Here is a 25,747-nt window from a genome sequence, read left to right on the forward strand (position 1 = left end):
CGGAGTAGGATGGAGGCGGAGAGGTCAAGAAGAAGACTGCAGGTCAGGAAGGCGGTGCCGGGCTGGAGGGATCCGGCTGAGACAAGGTGGGGGGAGGGGGGATGAAGAAACTGGTGAAGTCCAAGTTCATCCCCTGCGGTTGGAGGGTTCCCAGTCGGAAGATAAGACGCTCCTCCTCCGACCGTCGGGTTGTTGTGGTTTGGCGGTGGATGAGTCCAATGACCTGCATATCCTCGGTGGAGTGGGAGGGGGAGTTGAAATGCTGTGCTACAGGTTGGTTGGGTTGGTTCGTCCGGGTGGCCCAGAGGTGCTCTCTGAATCGCTCCGCAAGTAGGCGGCCTGTCTCCCCAATATAGAGGAGGCCACACCGGCTGCAGCGGATGCAGTAGATGATGTGGGTGGAGGTGCAGGTGAATCTGTGGCGGATTGATTGTTTCCCTTTTCAAGTTTGCACTCTCAATGTTTTCACCCCACATATGCCTCATTTGCCTCTTAGAAGGGTGTACCTTCTAAGTCCTTGATTTAAAATCTTTAAAACACTTCAAACCTTTTCCATAACGAGTGAAAAGTCATAGATCTGAACCATTAACTACTCATCTCTCTGTAGATACTGCCCGACTTGCTGAATATTTTCCAGCATTTTCTACTTTGTTTTCTGAAAGAAACAATTTGGAACTGTACTTCAGCCAAAGAGAGGATGGATTTTAACGCTTCTGAACTAAAATTGTCACCAAAGGCAAACAAGATCAGTAAAGTTCATTACAATACTTACACCAATAAGAATACCAAAAATTATGTCATAAATTCTGGAAGTCAGAATAAGATGCAAAAAAAAATGGAGTAAGATGATAAGGAGAGACAAAGCAGAGGTTTTAGAATTATAAATATTAAAATTTTGAAGTGCTCATTTTATTAACAGTACAGTAATTAAAGTTTCTTGCTATGAAAGTCCTGTAATAGTTCATTTGTAATGCTATCCTGTAAACTGAATTTTAGGAACAATATTAATCATTACAGAGTTTGGTGTCATAAGTCAACTGTAGCAGTCCAAGTGCAAACAGTATTGCATTTTAGTTTGGAAATTGTTGGATTGCTAAGTTGCAACATTAACGCTAAACAATATTTTATTCACATGTGGGTTGTGAGAAATCATGACATGTCCAACATTTCTTGCCCATCTCTAATTGCCCTTGAGGTGGTGACTGTTGCAGTCCAGGTGGTCGATGTACACCTGTAGGAAAAGAGTTTTAAGGTTTTGACCCAGCTACAGTGAGGCAATGACAAGATAGTTCCGCATCACGATGGTGAGTAATCACATGACACCAGGTTATAATCTAGTGGGTTTATTTGAAAACACTAGCTTTTGGAGTGCTGCTCCTTTATCAGGTGTTAGTGAGAAAGGTTTTTTTTTAGGTCCTCTCTTACTAACACCTGATGAAAGAGCAGTGCTCTGAAAGCTAGTCTTTTTAAATAAACCGACTGGAATATAACCTGGTGTGTGATTTTTGATCTTGTTCAACCCAGTCCAACACCAGCACCTCCATGTCAAGGATGGTGACTGACTTAGGCCATGGAATGTGTGTTCTTAATATGGCCAAACAAGTATTATAAATGGTGCACCTCAAGTTATAGCCACTGTTTTTAGGCTAGCAATCTGCTCCAGAAAAAAGTGGAATTTGCTGGTGATGATTTTCGCATGATACTGTTTGTGTTTCAAAGTTATCGAGGCTGTGTATTTGGAAGCTTCTGCAAGAGCCCGAGTGAGTTACAGCAGTGCATCCTGTAAATGATACACTCTGCGGTCACCTATCAGTGGTGGCATATGGTTGTGAAAATATAAGTTGGTAGATGCATCAAGCGGGCTGCTTCTCCTGAATGATATTGAGTTTCCAGAGTGTTGTTGGAACTGTACTCATCCAGGCAAGTGGTTTACATTCCACCACTCTTCTGAACTGTGACTCGGAGATGGTAGACTGGCACTGGGGACACAGGAGGGGAGTTACTCACCAAAGAATTCCTAGCCTCTGACTTGCTCTTGTAGCAACAGTTATAGGGCTGGTCCAGTTCAGTTTCAGGTCAATACTAAACTATCTGTATGGAGAAAGTAGGACTGCAGATGCTGAAGATCAGAGTCGAAAAGTGTGGTGCTGGAAAAGCACAGCGAGTGAGGCAGCATCCGAGGAGCAGGAGAATCTACATTTCAGGCATAAGCCCTTCCTGGTGAAGGGCTTATGCCTGAAACATCAATTCTATTGCTCCTTGGATGCTGCCTGATCTGCTATGCTTTTTCAGTGCCACACTTTTCGATGGTAACCACCACCAGTGGGGATTTAGCAATGGTGATGTAATTAAATGTCAAGGGGCAATGGGTTGTTTTTTTCTTGCTGGGCACAGACATTGACACTGTGTGACATGTATGCTACTTACCACTTATCACCCAAGCCTAGGTGTGTTCTGGGTATGTTGCACATGGATATAGATTGCTTTAGTATCTGAGAAGCTGTGAATATGCTGAACATTGTGCAGTCATCAGTAAATCTCTCCACATGACCTTATAATGGAGGAACGGTAACTGATGAAGCAGCTGAAGATTTTTGGGCCAAGGACCCTGAGGAACTCCTGCAGTAATGTTCTGGTTCTAAGATGTCTCAAATCACTTTCATCTTCCTTTGTGCCAAGCAAAACTCCAACCAAAGGTTAATTTCTCCCAATTCCCACTGACTCCAGTTTTATTCAGGATTCTTATTGCCACTCACTGTCAAACAGTGCTTTAATGTCAAGGGCTGTCACTTTCACCTCACCTCTGGAATTCAACTCTTTTGTCCATGTTTAGACCAACGTTGAAATGAGGACAAGAGCTGATTGCTCCCAGAGGAATCCAAGCAGAGTACCGGTAACAAGTTATTCCTTTGGAAGTGCTGCTTGATAGCACTACTGACAAACCCTTTCATCATATTGCTGGTGATTGAGAGGAAACTGATAAGGCAATTATTGGTCAGGTTGGCTTTGTCTTGCTTTTTGTGAGCAGGCCATATTTAGGCAATTGTCCATATTGCTGAGTCAATACCAGAGTTATAGCTTCAAACCTTTTCTTCCCACTCCCATCACCCCAATCCTCCCGTCCCTCCCCCTCACTGTTTTGATTAACTACAATTTTGGAAAGGCTCTTTATGGTTACACATGATCAAATGATACCTCAATGTCACTCCCAGCTCACCTCCTGAATTCAACTCCTCTGTTCACATTTGGACTAAGATATGATGAGGTCAGGAGCCATGTGGCCCTGGTGGAGCCCAAACTGTTCATTGATAAGCAGGTTATTGCTGAGCAAGTGACACTTGATAGTACTGCAAAAGATATCTTCTATGATTTATCTAATGGGGCAGTATTTGCCGGATTTGACTTGTCCTGCCTGTTGGGGAGGGGACTTGCTCCAATGTAATTTTTCACATTATTGTGTAGATTGTCACTGTCTGGATCAGCCTGTTAAGGTTACAACTGGATCTGGAGCACAAGTCATTAGTAATACGGCTGTGATGTCTTCAGGGTCCACAGGCTTTTTTGCATCCAATGTTGCAAAGAGAAATCAAATAAATCATTATACTCAGACTGGCACATAAGTATTCTGACTCACTAAGTGGGAAGGATGAGCATATATGGAAAGAACGCATTTACATCAAATGAGTGATTGCATTTCTTTTGACTTACATTGTCAGTGAAGACAACTCCAAGCTTCCAGATATGATATTTTATATCAATAGAACTCAGCCTAAAAAAATAAAAATACTATTTTTAATGTTCAAACCTATTTCGAATTTTGATCTACATCCTAGTTTTTCTTTGAAGAGAAGCATTTTCTGTTTTCATTGTGAGTCCAGATGATACTGGGGATAGCTCTATGGGCACTGGCATCTTTCTGCTTCCTCACACATGAAATCAATCTTGATCATCATTAATCCATGATGCTAACTGTTATAAACGTGATCTATACTGTGGTTGGGCCAAATTTCTGATATAGGACATCTGGCACAAAGTTTCATGCAATGGATGTTCCTAACATCAATTGATCATAGAAGACAGCACAGACAGTTTTCAGTCTATTAACATTTACATCTGGTGTTAATATATCAGAACTGCTGGCTAGAGGTTGCCTGGGAGCAGGAACTGAAAGCAGTTTTCCCCAGTCTTGAAGCCACACTGAGCTAGATCTTGCTGTGAAAATAGTAGTGAGACTAATGCTATTAATGCACAAATCAGACAGCTACTTCAGGCTGTAAATGCACGGTTAAACACAATAATCTAAAAGCTGCTGTTGGATATGGCACATTTTGAACAAAAATGACAACTCACTGACTGGTTTCCTATTTGAATCATACAACTTCAGTACTTATCCACTGAACTCGTCAGAAACTTAAAGGCTTTCTCAGCCTTAATATCCTTGACATCATTGTCGTGTAGATGGTAGAGTCATACAGCACGGAAACAGATCCTTTGGTCCAACCTGTCCATGCCAACCAAGTTTCCCAAACTAGACTAGTCCCATCTGCCCTCGTTTGGCTCATATCCTTCAAAAACCTTCCTATTCATGTGTCTATCCAAATGTCTTTTAAATGTAGCAATTGTGCTTGCATGTACCAGTTTGTCTGGCAGACCATTCCGCATATGAACCACTCTCTGTGTGAAAATGTTGTCCCTTTAAAAGATTTCTCCTCTCACCTTAAATATATGCTTTTTAGTTTTGAACTTCCTTACCCTAGAGAAAAGACCTTTGCTATTCACCTTACCTATGCACCTCATGACTTTTATAAACCTCTATAAGGTAACCTCTTAAACCCTCACGCTTCACTGCCAAATATCTTCTCTGGTACTGAAAACTGCCTTCTATGCATATTGAGTCCAGTTCCTTTAGCTTTGAATTATTGCACATCTTTAAAAATGGAATGATGTTTTGGGACTTTTTAAATCTAACTTTTGTTAAATCACTCACTCAATTCAACTATAAATATCTCCTTATTAGGGAATCACAAAATGGTCAAAGCAGAGAAAGAACCACATGACTCATCAAGTCTATGTTGGCTCCCTGAAAGTGCTGTTTAACTTATCAACACCCCTGCTTTAATCCTGTAGCTGAGCATTTTTGTTTTTTTTTTGGTGCTTATCCAAATCCATAATAGAATGCCATTATTAAAAGCCATAATGGAATACGAGTCCACAGCACTGTCAGACAGTACATTATAGATCCTAAATATTCAGTGCATAATAAAGTTTATCCTTGTGTCACATTTGGCTCCTTTATCAACCATTTAAAATTTGTGTCCCCTAATTCTCAACTTATCACTACTGGAAACAATTTATCTTTATTTACTTTGTCCTGGAACCCCCAACCCTCAACATTGCTGTCAAAGCTCCTCTTTGCCAAGAAAACCAACTCTAAGCTTCTTCAATCCATTCATATAGCTGAAACTCTCTATCCACCAGTCAATTCTCATAAATCTTTTATGGAACCCTTTAAAGTCTTTCTAACATACAATGGCTAACATTGGCACAATTCTCCAACAAGACTGAATCAGTACTTATGAAGTTAATCATAATTCCTTTCTACTGTGTGCTTTTTGTTTTGTTCTGCTTCCAGAGAGTCATACAGCACATAAACAGACTCTTCAGTCCAACCAGTTCATGCCAGTCCCTGCTTTTATCATTACTTCACTATGCAAGCTGACTGTCTCTGGATGACACTGTCTGCTGTTCCTTGATACCTCTTCCATCTGATTGTAGTTGCTTCTCCTGTTCCTCCAAGGTCCTGGATGTGCTGTGGAGTACATTGCACTGTTTGTACCTCCTGCTGACACAAACTTGCCTTGCAAAACTCATGGGAAGTCTAAACGTCTAAAATCTAATAGTACTACCCACCAAAAAAATCTATCCCACAATGATTGATCCCAGGCTTCCTGGATCCAATAGTTCAACATAGGAACGTGGGAGAAGGGAAATGCACTAGTCCGTCTGGCTTCACTTAAAGATAAAATTATAGAATAATAAAAAAAACTCCTTTGACACAGCTGTGCTTAAAACAGACTTCTAAACTGAAATTAAATGCCTTGCTGCATTTATCACATTTGGATAGATTTCCCACATTAGTTAAATTAGAAAAAAAAGTCTATTTGTTGCTTATGTTAAGCCACCTTTTAGATCTCCTCTCCATGCGTAAGAGCTAACAATAGCAATAAATGTCACTTACCAGGATACCAACGTTGCTTCTTCCTCTGGGGGCTTTTCAATGGGACTAAAATCCAATGCACTCCTGTCCACACCCAAGAGCTCAGCAATACGTTCAACTCCATAAAGATCGCCATATTTATTAATTACCTGATTGAAACAAAAGCCATATTGAAATACAAGTTATATTGAAACCTGCTTATGATAAATTCAACAAACCTGCAGGAATTATTACAATCAAAATGCCCCAGTGTATTCCAAAATGGGGTAGAAGAGATCTGTTGAAAACAAATTCAAAATTGGAGAAGATGAATGATTTCATTGATTAAGAGCAAGGAAAATAAGAATAAGAGAGGTCCTAAAATGGAAGAAAGAAGATTAGATTACATGGAATACAGGGGGAGCTAGCCATTTGGATACAAAATTGATTTGAAGGTAGGAGACAGATAATAATGGTGGAGGCTTGCTTTTAGGACTGGAGGTCTATGACCAGTGATATGCCGCAAGAATAGGTGCTGAGTCCACTGCTTTTCGTCATTTACATAAATGACTTGGACATGAATGTAAGAGTAAGGTTAGTAAGTTTGCAGACAACACCAGAATTAGTGGTGTAGTGGACAGTGAAAAAAGTGTGCAGTGGGACCTTGATCAGATAGGCAAATGGGCTTAGGAGTGGCAGATGGAATTTAATTTAGATAAATATGACTTACTGTGTTTTGATAAAGCTTAAGTATACACTTAATGGTAGGGTTCTGGGGAGTATTACAAAACAAAAAGACCTTGGTGTACAGGTTCATAGTTTCTTGAAAGTGGAGTCGCAGGTAGACAGGATAATGAAGGTGTTTGGTATGCTTGCCATTATTGGTCAGTGCATTGAGTATAGAAGTTGGGAGGTCATGTTGTGGCTATACAGGACATTGGTTAGGACACCTTTGGAACACCACATTCAATTCATGTCTCCCTGCTATAGGAAAAATGCTATTAAACTTGAAAGGGTTTAGAAAAGATTTACAAGAATGTTGCCAGGGTTGGAGGGTTTGAGCGATAGGGAGAGACTGGATAGCCAATGTCTTTTTCTTAGGCTGGGGAAGTCCAAAACTATGTTCATCTTTATTAAAGTGCAAATTCAACAGTTACTTTGAGCAAACACCCACATGCAACCTAGAGTGTATATCAGCAAGTTACTGTTGCAGTGTCCTGCTCATTCAGAAGCTGCACTATACTAATATCTGACTGAGACAATGGGCACTAAAATACGTGGGCCAGACCGAAGTTGCATACTATTGTGATAATGTACATTAAAATAACCATAAATAGTAGGGGTTGTTCATTCTAATGTAAGTAAATTGTTGATGGACTATTAAATATTAATTACTATCAATAACACACCAACATTAATTTTGTTTTACAACTATGGAGACACATTTCTGCAGAATTTAATTATCATTGGAAACGTCACAAAATGCAGTTATTGCTTCTGAATTTTTTTCTCATCATTCTCTCATGTCATCTCTCTCTGTTTCTGCTTATTTTGTTTTTGATTTGGTATTGAATTTATTGTTCTCATTGACATTTTCTGATTCAGACTTTGCTTGCCTCAATTAACTCCATAAATGCTTACCTTTCTTTTAACAAACTTGTCCCAGTAATTGTTAGGGAAGGATCTGCAACAGTTGTAGGAACATTTGTTAAAGAGAGAGATCAAAAATTTAAATATATAAAGAGTAGTTTAACATACATAATTACAATAGTTCATGACGAATGATAAAGTTTCAACAGTGGCTCACAACATACAATATGGAACTGATTACCTATCACACACCCAATGGAGTGTATGTAAGGGGAAAATTGATGGACTGCATAATGGATGACTAACCTGATATCACTAAGAATTACAAATAGTGTCATTATCCAGATCATCATCTATCATAGACTCTACACTGTTATTAGAGCTGAAAATGTGTTGCTGGAAAATCGCAGCAGGTCAGGCAGCATCCAAGGAACAAGAGAATCGACGTTTCGAGCATAAGCTCTACACTGTTATTAGACTCACTATTGCAAATAAGTCAGCTCTTCCAATTCCTCCAGCATTTTCTTTAATAAAAATCATTCTCTGAACTCACTTTACCAGTCTTGGAACCTTTATCCTCATCAAGGACACTTCTAAGGAAAAGACATTCCCCCCTTCTCATCGCCATGGAATCTCAGAAGGGAGAATTAAGGCTAATGCTTTCAGGCTTGCAACTAAAGTGCCATAAAAATTGCATTTAGCTTTGTTCACAGCTCCCAGTTCCTCCCAAAACACATGATTATTCAGAGGAAAAACTGAAGTTTCTGGTCCTGCAGTTCACCTACTTGAGTGACATTTGCATTAACATTTGAAAAATAATCTTGAGGCAAAGTATGAGACACCTACCAGTGAAATTAAAATAGATCCGAGTGTTTCAAAAACCGCCTATTAATATGCAGATAGACATCACAACAAGGCCCATTTTTGCTGGAAATATCATCAGATCTTCAAATATAACTACTATAAAATGATAGTAAAATGGAACTGAGTGCAATGAAAATTGGATATTGTTTTTAGAGGCTAGCTTTGGGGCTTGCTCAGAACTGTGATGATTCACTTTGTCTTAAAGTGATGTAGTTAGTAATAGTAGGAGTTGGATACATTTACCATAGCTGAGTGCACAAAACATGAAACTGCACTTAAAACTAACAATGTGGTAATGTGCGTGCTCAACCAACACCAGTCATATTACAGAGTTGCTTCCTGCTCTCACCACTATTGGGAGATGACAAGGAGAGGTCAGGAGGGAGGGGCAAGAAATCCAGACAATGCATCATTCCTTTCCATCTGTTGAGTGCGGTTACTGATGGAGATCAGGCAGCAGGTAACCTATCTATTCTCATGGATATGTGCAATCCAAAGAGGTCAGAAATTAGACAGAGATAATTTTCAAATAGTGGAAATGACTCTTCTTAATTTAAGCCTTTTGTTGTGCTCCCTGCATGACAGCAGTGACTTCAATAACTAGTTCAATGATTGTAATGCGCTTTGAAGCTATCTGTGATCATCAAACTATGTCATATAAGTGCAAGTCTTCCTTTTTTAAAATGATTGGTGAACTCAAATGGGCAGTGACAAAACAAAACTAACATGCTTTAGAACAGCAGTCTGCAGAACTAAAAGCTGACTGTGTTTTAAGCATTATTTGTTTTTACGTACGGTGTGTTGATGACGAGACGATCCCACTGTCCTTTAATGTCATCGTCAGATGGCTGCTCGGTGATGTACAAACCATCAAATTCCAACTTCCTGGCAATCTCTTTCTCACGCTTGAAGACTACAAGGGGAACCTTTAAACACATTAGCCAAGAAAATCAGCTCTAGCATTCTGGCAAATGTAAAAAAATTAATGCAATATCAGTGCTTCAATATAAGCTTCAAAAATTCCTGGTTGACCACATAACCTATGGCTTTTAATACAAGGATAGCTATAGGTATTCTTAGTTGCCAACACAAATTGTTGGTCAGCTTTTAATGGTGCCTGTCCCCTGGCAAGAAACATGGTAGCCAGGCCCAATTAATTGTGAAAGAGGCCTCACATTTGTCTCCCCATGGAGGTAAACCCTGATCAGGTTAGGGTTCAGGCAGATGGCAGCAAGGGTTGAAGTGGGATACTGACCTCATCACTGACAAATAAACTCCACAGCATCACAGCAGCTCACAGTTTAGTTGTGGGCCATAGCTTTTCCAAACCCTTGGAAGTCCACCCAGCAACCTCCTGGACAGGTCACTGGAGAGACGGGATGTGTAATTGTTGATGGTCTTTTGTAATCAGGCACTCTGTGTCAATGGGAAGGTCGGGCAGCTGCTGAAAGACAAACCCTGCCCTTGTCCATTAATTCCTGTCACCACTGCTCCACAATCCACATTCCAATTCGACTTACCTTTGGTTTGGGGAGCCATGATGATGTTAAGCCTCTGCTGGGTGCATTACTGCTTCCTGCCACTGCTCCCAGGACGCTGGTGGCAATGAAAAGCTCCCAGCCTCTGTTGGACCAACAAGCACTTAGCGAGAGGGACTTGTGCGGCCAAGGACCTCAATTGACAGGAAGGCCTGACTGGAAACATGTTTCTGTCAGGTCTCCCACTATGAAGTGACAGAGATCCCAATCAACCTGACAAATCCTAGCTAACGCTGCTGAATGAACAACTGGTCTTCATATTTAGAGCATTACCCGTCATCAACTAACCCAAGCTACAGAAGAAAGCATGAGAACAAGTGACCAAGAGCTTGAGCAAAGAGATTGATTGCAAGGAGTATTTTAAAGGAGTAGAGACGAGGAAGACAGAGGTGAAGACATGAAGTGATTTTGGGCAAGAATTCCAGAATTTAGTGTCTTGACAGCTGAAGGAGAGACTATAAATGAGGGAATGAATGAAGTGCAAATAGACAAGCCTGGGTTTGAGCAATATAGCAGTTCATGGAGCTGAAGAATTTTCCAGCAACAGGGAGCAGTGAGGCCATGAGAGATTTGAATACAATGACTAGACTTTTAATACTGAGGCAGTCATGGATTGAGAAGCAACATAGGTCAGCAAGCACAGGGGTGATGTGTGAATGGGACTGGGGTCAAAAGTTTGGTGGAGATCTGAAATTTCTGTAAGAAGACAGAATGGTGAAACAGAATTATTAAATCTAGAAGGTTTTCAGCAACAGGTGACCTGAGGAAAGAACAGTAACAGATAATAGCATGGTTGTAGGCAGTTTTGGTATTGAGAGGATATAGTGTAGGTAAGTCGATCCAGGATCAAATAAAATGTTAAGTTTGCAAACAATCTGGTTCAGCTTGCAGATGAGGTTTGGGGTCAATGAAGAAGAAACAGAGCATTTGATGACCATAGATCCATAGTTGCACTAATGCTTAATTGGAGAAATAGGCAAGTTTGTAAGTACTATACCTTCAATATGTAGTACCCTATGATACAAAGCATTGAGATGATGGTATGAATAATGGCAAGAAGCATCAGTGTTGGGGCCATGTATCCAGTCGTCTCCTGTAACACGTAGTAATCTACATTATCGTCATTCCAGAAACTAAAATCACCCTCCTCATCATCCTCAGGAGGCTCAGTGACCTTAAAGGGAAACACAAATAATAACATGCTTCAGAAACAGTGCAAACTGTGTATTTCATGGAAAAACAAACATTTAAACACATATTTTCAACTTCCTCTTTTTATTCAAGACAAACCATTTCAGAAACAGAAGTATGAACTACTGATCAGAGCAATCGAGAAGAAATGGATTTTTTTCTTTTTCCAGCTTTACCCTTAATTGTAAAAACTATCAGAGCTGCAATGCATTTCTAACATTTTCTGTTTTTTCCTTTGAGTTACTATTTAAACTCAATTCTGAAATTGTTAAGAAGGGTTGATTTTGGATGATGTACAGCAAGTTGAAGTTTTGACATGATGATTTGAACTCACAGCTACACTTCCCTTGGACGGAACTAAATATTCAGTGTGTTACTTTAGCCCTTTAATTAAGATTATGTACAATTCCTGAGATCAACACATTCAAATAAAGGTGCCAAATGTAAGTTTCAATTCATAAGAATATAAAGTCAATTGTGAGAAAATGGCATTAAATATCCTCATCCAAAGCCCAGTTAATACTTATTCAGTCACAAACTTTTTTTCACACCTCTTAAGCAATGCCAAATTCATCTCCCATTGCTCTGGAAATGGGCAAAGAAAGCAAATAAGTCTCCCTATTTTTGCAAAATCCTCAATATCTTGTCAATAGTTACCAAACATTTCAAAGTTAAAAATCACACAACACCAGGTTATGAGAGTCACCGAGAGAGTGGCGCTCCGAAAGCTAGTGTACTTCCAACTAAACCTGTTGGACTATAACCTGGTGTTGTGTGGTTTTTAACTTTGTACCAGCCTAGTCCAACACCGGCACCTCCAAACATTTCAAAGTTGCCTCTGAGGCCACTACTAGATCTACCTTTCAGAGAAAGAAACATTTTTTTCTCGTGTGTTTAATGCTGCCAAATTTAATATTATTCCATTTTTTTTGAGCCAAGGTTCCTTCCTTCCTCCAATCATATCTCATTATTTAAAGACCACCATCATGTCTCCACTCTCTATGCATTGTTCCTGAGTTAATGGCTAAAGACTCTGTATGCACAATTCAATTAGCAGTGAGTCATACAACCATAATGAACTTGAAGGTGAACTAGATGGATTTAGATTTTTTTCAGTGTTTTTCCTCTGAACCAATGATGGGGCCAGATCCGACAAGTCATTCACACTCAACATGTCGTGTCTCAAATTACTCACATGAACATGGAGAAGTAATTAATAACTCCTGCATAATTCATGAAAAAGTCAAGTTGTAATTTCTGCTTGTGCTCTGGCAAACATCCAATTTAGAAAACTATCTCACTTTTCATAATCGACATTTTAATATTTAAAGCTTCAAATATTAGTTATTATAATAAGTAGCAATTTGAAATCCAATATACACCTTTGAATTAAGCAACATCACATTATAAGGAATAACTTGACTTTAGCTTGCAACAATATTAGATTGGGTTCTGCACGAAACATGGCCCTCACTGGATCTGACCCTTGACCTTTATATACTGCACTTTGCCATTTTCCTGTCATAACTAGAGGTAATATGCACACTTCTGAATTCCAAATTCTGGTCTCCTTTTCTTGGACTAATCCTTTGGAGGCCTGAAGATCTTATGAAGATTTTTTCTTATAGACACTGAGAGATTTATACAGCTAATCTCAGTCATCTCCTTTCACATTGGACATGAATAAGCCTTTTATGTTTTTTTTGTTTGCATTTTCATTGGAATTTGACAAATCTCTCACAAATACCATTTATCTTAACTGATATGAACTGTCTTCCCTGGTATTTATTGCAGAGAAACCTGGAACTGCTGCACTCAGTAAGGCACCATTATCTTTTCCTTCTTCTATACTTGTGTCATTGCTTGTTACGAGTATATTAGCATGTATTACAAAATTATAATATCAAAAGAGGGAGAATAAGGTACCTTGTAGAACAGCAGAATGAAGTTGATAGCAAACGCCACAAACAGAGCTAGCAATCTCAGATTGTAGAAATTCCTGGCTAGATAATTCTGAAACAAGAATGATAAATTTGTGATATACCAATCTTGACACAGCATCTCAGGACAACTTAACTTGATATTTTACTTGTTTTATCACATTCTAATATTTATGTTGAAGAATTTCTACCACTGCTGTAGAAACATTTATATTGAAGAATAAATTCTCTGCCAGCTATATCCACTTCAAATCATGGTAGTATCTCCAGATTCTGACTGACAGAATAGGATTGGTGGTGGATAGTAAATGGATCTACATTCTAGAATGAGAAATGCAAGTAAATTCAGTAGCTGTGCTTTTCCAGCACCACTCTAATCTAGACACTGATCTCCAGCATCTGCAGTCCTCACTTATGCCAAAATCAATGTCTGCTAATTTTTACCACTATCATCTGAAAAGGAGGAATGTGTAGTGTTGCAGGAAGAGGAAGGAAGAATGGCAGTAACTCCATTGTTTATTCAGGAAGCTGCCCAGACACAATTAGCGGAATGGATGTCAGGACAAGTTACCTGAAGATGCTGGGAACATGGTTCAGAGAAGGCTGGGAGGGGTCTGTGCAAAAAACATGGGAGGAGCATATCACTAAAGGTGAGGCAGAAACTGAGCTTATGGGAGTATTGCTCCTTCTCCATTGCAGGTAAAAACCTGCTCATCAGCTGTGAGATTTTCTTAATGTTGTTGTATGTGACACAGGTCTGGCCCATCCCTGAACCGGCACTTGCAGACACCCAACCCACTTTATCTGAAGTTTGAAGATGGACCACGTATGCAGGAACACCATGTACAAAGCTCTGGATAAGTGGGGGAAAGACATATCTAATGTTGCCATCATTCTGATGGCCGCCTTTGTGTATGGCTGCACCAAGCTGCGTGTAGACCATTGGAGAAAGTGAGGACTGCAGGTGCTGAGATCAAAGTTGAGAATGTGGTGCTGGAAAAGCACAGCAGGTCAGGTAGCATCCGAGGAGCAGGAGAGTCGATGTTTCGGGCATAAGCCCTTCATCAGGAAGCAAACATCAAATATTACTATGTATTGAGGTTCAACCTGTCCCCGGTGTTACAAAGTGGGGTCTGGCCTCAGTGCCGAGTAGTTGGACTGTTTCCATATTATTTGTTCTTTATGGAAAAATGTGCCAAGAAAAACACCTTTGACCACAAGTCAATTGGGCAGCAGTCAGCCCTGTGGATGCTGCCTGGTGATTTCCTGAGCAGACTGTCAAAATCACTTGGTGGAATGCCTCATCATCAGATGTATACACATGCAACAAGATGTAGCTTGGTTGGTTGTGAGAAGGGCACTGCCCATCAGATTCTATATACATGTCCAGTCTCTGTACCGCTGCGCACTGCCCTCAAAGTGGCTGCAGAGGGGACAGAGACTGTCACACATTTCTTGCTAGAAGGTGCCTTTGGAAAGGAAGCCTGGAGGAAGATTCAGTGGTTTTTGTTGAGGTTTGCCTGTGCAGCTCTGTGACATGGGACTCTGTGCTGTATGGTCTATTCCCCGGGACGCATACTGAGACAAATATCGACAGCATCTGGAGGACCATCAACTCAGTGAAAGATGCTCTTTGGTCTACCCGAAACCTGTTGGTCTTTCAGTGCAAGGAGTTGACCATGATCAAGTGTTTGGGAGATAGTGAGGACTGCAGATACTGGAGACTCAGAGTCAATAAAGTGTGGTGCTGGAAAAAACACAGCAGGTCGGACAGCATCTGAGGAGCAAGAGATCCCCAGGGCTGGGGAGGGGGGTTTGAGGCTGAGAATTAGGTAGCAGGAAGCGGTGGGGCTGGGGGAAAGGTAGGTGGGATGGCGATAGGTGGATGCAGGTAGGTGGTGATTGTGATAGGTCGGTGGGAAGAGTGGAGCAGATAGATTGGGAGGAAGATGGACAGGTAGGTTTAAGTCAAGAGGGTGGAGCTGAGTCGGAGGGTTGGATCTGGGATGGGGTCAAGGGTGAGGAGATTTGGAAGCTGGTGAATTTAATGTTAAGGTTGTGTGGTTGTAAGCTCCTGAAGAGAAAGATGAGGTGTTCCTCCTCCAGTTTGTAGGTGGCCTTATTTAGGTGGTGAAAGAGGCCCAGAACGGATATGTTATCAGGGGAGTGGGAGTGAGCGTGAGAGTTGAAATGGTTGGTCACTGGATGGTGGGGTTGGTTGGTGCTTACAGACCAGAGATGTTCTCTGAACCACTCTGCAAATTTGCACTCAGTCTCCCCAATATAGAGGAGACCATATAGAGAGCAAAGGTTTCCTCCGGGTGCTCTGGTTTCATACCACAGTGGAAAGATGTGCAGATTAACAGGAATAGCCATGCTAAATCATCCATTGTATGGAGGCTAGGTGGATTAGCGAAGGATACACAGGGTTACAAGGAAAGGATAGGGGGTGGGATGCTCTTCAGAGGGTTGGTGTGGTCTCGATGGGCCAAATGCCTACTTCCACACTATAGGGCTTCTATGATTTGCACAACTCCAGTATCACAATGTTGTTTCTTAAGGTTGCTACATTTAATAAAGAGAAATTGACCAAAACTTTAAGCTGGAAGTCATTTGATATGTTGTATAATTGGAGCCCTTAATGCTCAATTTAAAAACACAGCCTAGTTACGTACCAGAATCTTGGTTTGGTAAATTTCCAGTCCCTCCCAGAAGTTTGCCAAGAAGGCCTCAGGCTCCTTCTTTTTCTGCCCACGGCGTTGCTTCTTTTCTGTTTGCTCTTTTCCCTCACTTTCAATCGGCTGTTCCTCTTTGGCTTTGTCCTTCTTCTCGCCATCTTCTGTGCTATCAAGGCAAGAGCACACCAGGAATCACTTACCTGGCAATAACTCAAATTTGAACTGAAATTCTTTGTATCGACATGCTGCGACTGGAACTTACTCAGCCTTCTCGGCCTCTGCTCTGCTCTCAGCTTTACTCTTTTGTTCAATCTTGAAATTCAACATAAAACACAACAAAAAACATTTACGTTGTAAACTATCAGAAAGTTGGAATATTTTGAAGTTGAAAGTGGTAAATGCTTTTAAAACTTACCTCTGCTTTCTTCTGTTGCCGCAATGCCTTCTCGATACTAGGAGGGCTGTCCACTCCTATAATTTCTGAGACATCACCAAGACCTCCATGCATATCGCTCGCTGTTTTGCCTGCTTTCTTTGTACCTGTACCAAATATATCCGGCATCATATCTGCTTCATTTTTCTCACCTTGTACTGCAGACTCAAGCTCTGTGACAACACTTGCCTCAGGAATTTCAGCTCTTTCAGGTTCTGCCACATCACCATGAATTCCAAGTTGTGTTGGATCAGGCATGCTTGCTAAAAGATCTGTGACAGTGATGTTTTTGGCACCTTCAACTAAGCCACCACCAAACATGGCACTCCACATAATCTGGAAAAGTCCTTGGACTACACTGAAAACAAAGAACACAAGGCTAGTCAACAGTATCCAGAAGAAGGAGAAAAATGCCATGAGTAACTCCATGGTTGTCATCCTCTTAATTTTTTTGTACTGCCTTCTGATATTTTTAAATGTGAAAATGCTGAAAAACTTAAACAATCGGGTTTTGAAATCATGATAAGCTGCTGCAAAAGCACTTGAGGATTCAAGAACTTCTTCATCGCTCTCCTCTTCAGTTGACATAGGCTCATCTTCATCATCATCTGGTCGCTCAGTTGAATCAGGCTCAGAGATTTCAGAAGCGAGTTGCATTTCAAATATGGTGTCCTCGCAAAAATTCACAAAGAGTTCCATTTTTTCTGATTCTCCTCCTTCATTCACAACATCAAAGATAAACTGCCTTTTGGATTCCTTGACTTGAGGTTTCTCCCATTGCGTTCTACTCGATTCGCTGATTTCAAAGTAGACCCTTTCTATGCGCTTTGCAGCACCCATAATCTCAATGCGTCCTAAATAGGGTTCAAAGTATGTAAGCACGCTTTGTGCTGGTTGTAAAAGAGTCGCCAGGCGGCTGTCATTAGGCATGTGTTCAGATAAGTTGGTCAGTAATACAGCTACATTAAAACCAATGTCCTTGGCAGGTTCATGGAATCGATCAATAAACTCGATATAGTTAAACATATCATTTTCATCAGCTTCAACACAAGACAGTAGAAATTCTATTTCAGGTTGTGTGTATTTCTTCTGACTCTCTAAAGCTTTCTGAAATTCCTTTTTGGACATTATTCCTTTACCATCTGGGTCATAGACTTTGAAAGTATCGGAATTAGTTATCTCCTTTAATTTCAGAAACATATCAAAGAACTTCAGGATCATTTCCATGTTGCTGGAAGACTCAACCAGTGTGTCTACCATCTGTTTGCCTATTGTTCCATTTACAACGTTACCTAAGATTGTAGAGAACAGCACAATGAATTTAAATAAACACAGATGCAAAATGTTTGAATGAACTAAGTCCTCAACCCAGATGTAAAAAATTTGAAATAATTACGGCGAATATGAGAAATTTTCCACCTATTAACAAAAAATGAAAATTGTATTTAACTAGATTAGATTACCTACAGTGTAGAAACAGGCCATCGGCCCAACAAGTCCACACCGATCCTCCAAAGAGTAATCCACCCAGACCCATTCATCTACATTTACCCCTGACTAATGCACCTAACACTATGGGCAATTTAGCACATCCAATTCACCTAACCTGTACATCTTTGGACTGTGGAAGGAAACCAGAGTATCCAGAAGAAACCACACACAGACAAGGGGAGAATATGCAAAGTCCACACAGACAGTCGCCCAAGGCAGGAATCAAACCTGAGTCCCTGGCACTTTGAGGCAACAGTACTAACCACTGAGCCACCTAGCTGCCCCCAAAAAACAGTGCATTTTTCTGAATATTGTTTTCCAGGTATAGCTCATACACATTCAAACCATTAGTGCAGCATTTTAAAATGCTGTGGAACTGGATATTGCTTTCATATGTAAAAAATAAGTGATTCAAATATTTGGCAATAGGCAGTATTCACAGCAATAGTTAAATATGTTAATATTATTGGACCAGATGCTAACTAAATCTCTAAAACTGTACAATGTGCAAAATATGTTAACCTTCCAGTAGTGACAATAGCATCACTACCATGTCCTTCTGGAGATCCAACAATTCCTTCAGCAACTCAATCTGGCTCGAGTCCTATAATCCAAAAACAAACATTTTACTTTTTTATTCATCTATTTATATGTAAAAGGAATAAACCAAGCCTCCAGCTATTTAGTTATCTTTCTTAATGTGGATTGACACTCAAAGGCAAAAAGCGGAGAAAAATTGCTTAGAAGCTAAAATCTATCAAAATATTTCAAGATCATAATATTTTAACATACACACACATTTAAACCCTGGATGAAGATTATATTAAATGACTGTAAAAGGTTTTCTGCAAGAGGAATTGAAACAATCTTATAAAAATATGAATGCAAATTCCTTCACTTTACAAAAGTATGAAATTAGGTCAAAATAAATTTCAATGCTGTGCCATGAGGGTCTCTTGCCTTGTTACCTTAAAACTACCTAGAATTAGAACAGTCAGTGAAACCCATTGATTCGGAGAACCATGGACCTTCAAAGATTTAACTACAGTGGGGATGGGGAATGGTATTAAAGGGCGGCAGTGGTGATGAGGGGAGAATAGGAAAGGGCTAAGGATAGAGCTAAAACTCCAAATGTTTCCAGAAGGCACATTTTCAGTGATGTTGTCTTGTGCTGTCTGGAATGGTAAACTTCTCATGGAGTAATTTTGGTGAATTATTTGACCATGTTACACTTCAAACGTCAACTACTATCCAACGTCATACTTTCTCATTTTACAAAACCCCTTTAAATCTGAATAAAATAGTTAATTTTTCCTTCAGCTTTTGTGACTCTTCTTCATAAATCAAAGACATTTTACAGGTGAACAAATCATCTTGGCGCCTTTTGCAGTACAGTCAAAGCATTTGGAAGATTTGGATGAGGGAAGCCAGGGAAAAAAAAACTTTGAGATGAGCAAGAAGTAACTCAACGCAATTTATGGATAACGACTACTGCTGTTTCTGATGCCTAAGCCAATAGTGGGCAGTACACCAAGTTTAACTCCTCATTGCCTTTTTTCTATAGCTGTTTGGTACAGCTGAGATACAAACTGAGATTGACACACAGGTGGCGTCCCAATCCTACACACTGAGTGGCTTGTTCAGCCATTTCAGAGCCAAGGAGGAAGTGAGGACTGCAGATGTAGGAGATCAGAGTCGAGAGTGTGGTGCTGGAAAAGCACAGCCGATCAGTCAGCATTCGAGGAGCAGGAGAATTGATGTTTCAGGCATACGCCCTTCATCAGGAATGAGGCTTGTGGGCCAGGGGGCTGAAAGATAAATGGGAGGGGGGGGGAGGGCTGTGGGGAAAGTAGCTGGGAATATGATTGGTAGATGAAGGTCAGAGAGGAAGGTGCAGCGGATAGGTGGGACGGAAGATGACATTGCAGAGCGAAGCTCAAAAAATGCTGCTTCTTTAACCAGAATAATTCCAAAGAAATAATTTGATTAGTGCAACATCTGAATCTCTCTAGCATAGGGTTAAATACAAATGCTATTGATTCAATTAAGGATAGATATTAAATTTGGCAACAGGAATAAAATGAACAGTGCTACATTGGCCATAGCATCAATTTACCTTTATGCTGGACTGAAAAAATTAGTGTTAATCCTGACAAAATTTACTCGATTAAACATTCCACCTCAAAGAATGTGATTAGATTAGATTCTCTACAGTGTGGCCCAACAAGTCCACACCGCCCCTCCAAAGAGAAACCCACTCCCCCACCCTACATTAAACCCTGACTAATGCACCTAACACTGTGGGCAATTTAGCATGGCCAATTCACCTGACCTGCACATCTTTGGATTGTGGAAGGAAACGGAGCACCCGGAGGAAACCCACGCAGACACAGGGAAAATGTACAAATTCCACACAGACAGGCGGGAATCAAACCCAGGATCCTAGTGCTGTGAGGCAGCAGTGCTAACCACTGTGCCGTTGCTCAATCAGATGTATATTTGTTGCAGTCTTAATTATTGTTAGAAATGATCAAAATGATGAATTTGAAACAATTAATAATGGTCCTTTCCTGATCTAACAACTTTGGTACAATATTAACCAGGAACAACCGAGCCTTGATTTCAGGTCCTTGCTGAAATAATTGATATCTGCTGGCTGCTTATACCAATAATACTCACTTGAGGTTCACTGAAATTATAATGCAGCAAGAACTCTGTTTGCATTTTATATTGACGTCAAAAGGTTATAATTAGAAATGTCATGGTCCATATTAGTATTCAGTAGCGGAATAGCTTTCAACACTCATCATCATTTTATCTTCCCCAAATTTTAAAACAGTAACACGCTAATTGTGGGGTTTATTTCAGGACTGCTCAGTGTCATATCTTATCTATTTGATACATATGATCTGGAAGACAAAAGTTTGTACATGAAGCATTTTTGCTTATAATTAAGTGGACACCTTGGGGTTAGATGCAACTTTTGGCTATTTTGCAGTATTAGAGCAGATGCCTGTGTTTATCAGCGATGTAGTGGGGAACATACCTGAGAAAGCTTCATTTGCATATTCGCAAAGACATGAAGGAAACCAACCACTGCATCCCAGAGCCTGCTATGGGCTAGACTCTGCTGGTTACCAATGCAGGGGCCCTACACAAGCAAAATCAGACAGATATGTTTCAGAATAGAATGCCGATGACAAAACTTGATGCATTTTCAAATGTGTTATTTTATTCATTGCTTTGTTTCTCACTGATTACATTACAGACATGTTAAATATTGAAGAATGCAAAGTAAACATCCAGACTTTGAAAATCATAGAAGTACAGTGAGCACATGAAAGTAACAACACAAAAGTAGGCCAGTCAACCCAAATAGGACTTGAACCTTCACCTCTGACCCAGAGGGACCCCTCGTGTCAGAAGATCTCCCACCATTTTTTTTTAGATTAGATTCCCTACAGTGTGGAAACAGGCCCTTCGGCCCAACAAGTCCACACCGACCCTCCGAAGAGCAACCCACCCAGACCTATTCCCCTACATTCACCCCTGACTAATACACCTAACACTATGAGCAATTTAGCATGGCCAATTCACCTAACCTGCACATCTTTGGACTGTGGGAGGAAACCGAAGCACCCGGAGAAAACCCATGCAGGCATAGGGAGAATGTGCAAACCCCACACAGACAGTTGCCCAAGGCAGGAATTGAACCCGGGTCCCTGGCACTGTGAGGCAGCAGTGCTAACCACTGAGCCACCATGCCGCCTGGTGGCTAATTATTACTTTGTACTTTTCAGAAGTTATTTGCTGGCTAGGAAACATTGCTAAGATATGATAGATGTTATAGAAATGTTTTTTTGATTTCTTTCCTTAATTCAAACATAAGCTAGCCTTGAAAAATACTGCTTCACAAACCAACATGTAGGTGTCACTGTATATACGTTTGGTGAGTTTGTGTGGTTCACGAGTCAACACTTTTCCCTAGGAGTTCAAAGACTTTGGATTCCTGTCCTATCCAGTTTATTTTGTTTTGCTCAAAAACTGCATGAATCCATGTAAAACTCGGTAAAACTATACAGAGGGTTTGTCAGTCTGACATAGCATTGAGACACAGACTTCACACCTATTGTTTTAAAAGCTGAGCCATCTTGAGAAATCTTGTAATTTAAAAGAAGTTCTGTGATTTACCTATCAAAGAACAGAAACCAGCATCTCCCATTATAAAAGGTGAAAGTTTTAATCCAAGATTGTTTACTGTATCGCATCTCCATGACACTGGACTCGTTTGGCTATAGATTCTGTGAACATGATCTTATACTCCACAACCACCTGATGAAGGAGCGTCGCTCCGAAAGCTAGTCCTTCCAAATAAACCTGTTGGACTATAACCTGGTGTTGTGTGATTTGTTTACTTTGTCCACTCCAGTCCAACACCAGCACCTCCAAATCATGTCCTAACCAGAATTTTGAGCACCAAATTGAGGCCAAGGCTCCAGTGCAGTGCTAAGGGAGTGCCACACTCTTTGAGTTTTTGGCTTTTGGATAAGATTTTTAACTGAAGGTCATCATCCCTCTTGGGTGGACGTTGAAGATCTCACAACATTCTTTCACCGAAGAGGAAGGAGTTCTCTGCTCAAGAACAACACTCAAGAAGCTTGACAGCATCCAGGACAAAGCAGCCTGCTTGATTGGCACCACATCCACAAGCCACACCACTAATACTCAGTAGCAGCAGTGTGCACCATCCACAAGATTCACTGCAGAAATTCAATGAAGATCCTTTGATAGCATCTTCCATCTAGAAGGGCAAGGGCAGCAGTACATGGGAGCACAACCACTGGCAAGTTCCCCTCCAAGCCCCTCACCCTCTTGACTTGAAAACATATCGTTGTTCCTTTACTGTTGCTGGGTCAAAATGCCGGAATTTCCTCCCTAATGGCATAATGGGTTAACCTACAGCATATGGCAGCCGTTCAAGGTGGCAGCTCACTACCACCTTCTCAAGAGCAACTAAGGCTGAGAAATAAATACTACCCAGCCAGCGATGTCTGGGTCGCATGAGTAAATAAGTTTAAAAAAAACACTCCTTAGCTAAAATCACCAGAAACTGTTTATCTGGTCCTGCTCACATGGCTGATTGTGGGACCTTGCAATGTGCAGATAGACTACAATGCCATGTTTTGTACATTCCAACAATGACTGTCATTTAGAAGTGCTTCATCATGTACATGGTTGCTTTGAGATCAAGAAAAGTGCCTCTTATCTGCAAGTTTTTCTAATGTCATGTTTCAAATGACTCAAAACATGATTTTCTGAAAATCAATCTAATTTACATTTAAATAAATCAATATTATCTTTTCTCTGCATGAAGAGATTCTCTTGTCCTTTTTTTAAGTCTCGTACATCTTTTTTTAATCTACAATCCTTCCTTTCATCAAGGTCCTCCACTACTGTAAACAACCGGATTCTGTCTGCCATATCCTTTCATAACCTGAAACATTTCTATGACAATCACCTCTGTGAACTGTAATGTTCTAGTTAAAAATACCATGTTACCAAGCTTTCCTTTGTATTTATACTTCCTTCCATCAGACAGCACCCTAGTGAATCTGTAGGGCAGGGCAGCATGGTGGCTCATTGGTTCGCACTGCTGCCTCACAGCACCAGGGACCCAGGTTTGATTCCGGCCTCCCCGTATCTGCGTGGGTTTTCTCCGGTCTCCTCCCACAGTCCAAAGATGTGCAGGTCTGGTGAATTGGCCATGCTTAAATTGCCCGTAGTGTTAGGTGCATTAGTCAGAGGGAAATGGGTCTGGGTGGGTTACTCTTCGGAGGGTCGATGTGGACTTGTTGGACTGAAGGGCCTGTTTCCACACTGCAGGGAATCTAATCTAATCTAATCCTAATGAGCCTCCGTAGTGTTTGGAGCACAATGCGGCACATCTTAATCTAAATGAGACCTGAAGGTTGTGCCAAGGTTCCCCTGCTGCCTTTCCAAGTCTATTTTCATGTTAAAACCTAGAATTCTGTGAAGTTATCTTTCACAGCCTCAGTTTCTCTAACATGCCATGCATGTGGACCAGCAATTACCTCTGCTTTTTCATACTACAAATCCGACTAGAGTATAAACACTGTTGTTTCACACACATCTGCATTTGGTTTTCTAAATGAAGTGTATGTTAGATTTGATTCTTATCTTTGAATCAGGGAAAGAATAAAATGGAACAATTATATGACATATTACGTAGGCAGATATCTTAAGAGGTAACCATCAAGAGTTTCAAAGTAGAAGCTGGCGGGGAACTAAGAGGCCATCAGCCAAGTGGATGATTGGCACAGATTAAATTAATCAAATAGCAAACGGTTTAGCAAGAATTTCTATGATTTTGATTCCAATCACATTTTTAAGGTGTAAATACAAAGTTCTATCCAATGTACACACATGCGAAGTGTCGAGTAGTCTTGGAGACAAAGGCTCCAATCAGCTGGTGTTCTGTCAAGCCATACAGTCACTAGACGACTGACTGATCAGATGATCCATTTTACCTGGTGTTCCCGAAATAGTGCCATGAGATTAGTTGTATCCACACGAGCATTTGTTCATGCCTCTGATTGTTCCAATTATGTACAACTTATCAAGTTTCAGGCATTCCACAATTTACTAACAAATACAGGGTTGAATTTTATATTTGCAGACAGGGGTAGCATCTGCAAAATGCTGTGGGCTCCAGGTCCACTGTCTATCCACTATAATTTTACCAGCAACAAGGTCAGTATGATGGGGTCGGCCTCCCACTTGTCACTAATCAATGTCCACTTGCAGACCTCATTGGTTAAATCACAGTAGTGGTACAATGGGCAGAGATACCAACACCAAACCCCCACCTGGCAGATTTCTCTACTCAGGCTGGTGGTAAGCAAGGATGGTAGCCAACAATGGGATTCCCCCAACATCACCAAAACATCTAACATCCATCCCCTCCTTCACAGATGTCCCTCCCTTCTGAGCTTGTCTACCCACCTCCCTCGCCATGGACCGCCAGCTGGGCCCTGACAAGACCTCCTGGTGTAGTTCAATTCCAGGCTCCAGATCAGTGCATCTTCCTGCGGGCTTCACTGCAGTACCTGCAGTGGCCACTGTTCTCCTGGTGGCACTGCGGGTATTGGAAAGTTGCTGCCTCTGATTTTCTAGCTTGGGTGGCAGTAGCAATGGCACCCTGGTACATACAGCCCATGGAATTTGTCTGATACATAACAAACATTTTTTTTAAAAAACAGGACATATGTAAAGAGCTAAAGTTTTACCTGAATATACTCAGTAAGTGAGTTGAAGATTTGTTTGGCTACAGCTAATGCTTTTGAGAAATTGCGCTGGCCTTGTCCGTCCATGACATCTTTTCCTGAGTAATACCAGTAGAAATCACTGATTGACTCCTGGAATTTAACAAGAGATGAGTTGAATCAGCTTAATTTCTGGATTACAATTTAATGTAACATTTTTTAATATTGAGTGGGTAGTGAAGAATTATATCCATTCCTGTTCCTTTCTCAGTCAATTCTCCTGGCATTCTCTGAGGTTAAATTGTGTTTTTTGAAAAACATTAACATTACATAGGAAAGTGTGCTAAAAATGAAATTTCTCGTCTGAAGGGAATACCGGGCTGTCACAAGAATGGGTGCACGGCTTTCCAATTCTCCTACAGCTCTTGGGAATAGGAAAACATTCAAATACTGAACATCCTAATCAACCAGAAGATAATGGTTTTGCACAAAGAAAAACTAAAGACAGCAACAATCCTGAAAATAAGTTCTTCCTTTTTCTAC

At 40.7% G+C, this 25,747-nt stretch overlaps 1 protein-coding gene across 11 annotated transcripts in view; it reads right to left on the minus strand.

Moving 5' to 3' along the window:
- The window catches only part of ryr3 (ryanodine receptor 3), a 370,356-nt gene that overhangs the window by 23,734 nt on the left and 320,875 nt on the right, over positions 1 to 25,747 (minus strand). For all 11 annotated transcript variants that reach the window (XM_043697973.2, XM_043697975.2, XM_043697971.2 and 8 more), the window contains 12 exons: positions 25,229 to 25,357; positions 20,968 to 21,072; positions 18,444 to 18,525; positions 16,413 to 17,722; positions 16,260 to 16,309; positions 15,995 to 16,163; positions 13,306 to 13,392; positions 11,186 to 11,362; positions 9,446 to 9,576; positions 7,838 to 7,880; positions 6,239 to 6,366; positions 3,709 to 3,769 (listed from right to left, as the gene is read on the minus strand). In XM_043697973.2, the coding sequence (XP_043553908.2) occupies positions 3,709 to 3,769; positions 6,239 to 6,366; positions 7,838 to 7,880; positions 9,446 to 9,576; positions 11,186 to 11,362; positions 13,306 to 13,392; positions 15,995 to 16,163; positions 16,260 to 16,309; positions 16,413 to 17,722; positions 18,444 to 18,525; positions 20,968 to 21,072; positions 25,229 to 25,357 (2,472 nt within the window). The remainder of the gene's footprint in view (positions 1 to 3,708; positions 3,770 to 6,238; positions 6,367 to 7,837; positions 7,881 to 9,445; positions 9,577 to 11,185; positions 11,363 to 13,305; positions 13,393 to 15,994; positions 16,164 to 16,259; positions 16,310 to 16,412; positions 17,723 to 18,443; positions 18,526 to 20,967; positions 21,073 to 25,228; positions 25,358 to 25,747) is intronic.

Source organism: Chiloscyllium plagiosum, unplaced genomic scaffold, assembly GCF_037043375.1.
Source record: "Chiloscyllium plagiosum isolate Xiang-an unplaced genomic scaffold, Cpla_swu_hap1 HiC_scaffold_8, whole genome shotgun sequence".
NCBI classification, from domain to species: Eukaryota; Metazoa; Chordata; class Chondrichthyes; order Orectolobiformes; family Hemiscylliidae; genus Chiloscyllium; species Chiloscyllium plagiosum.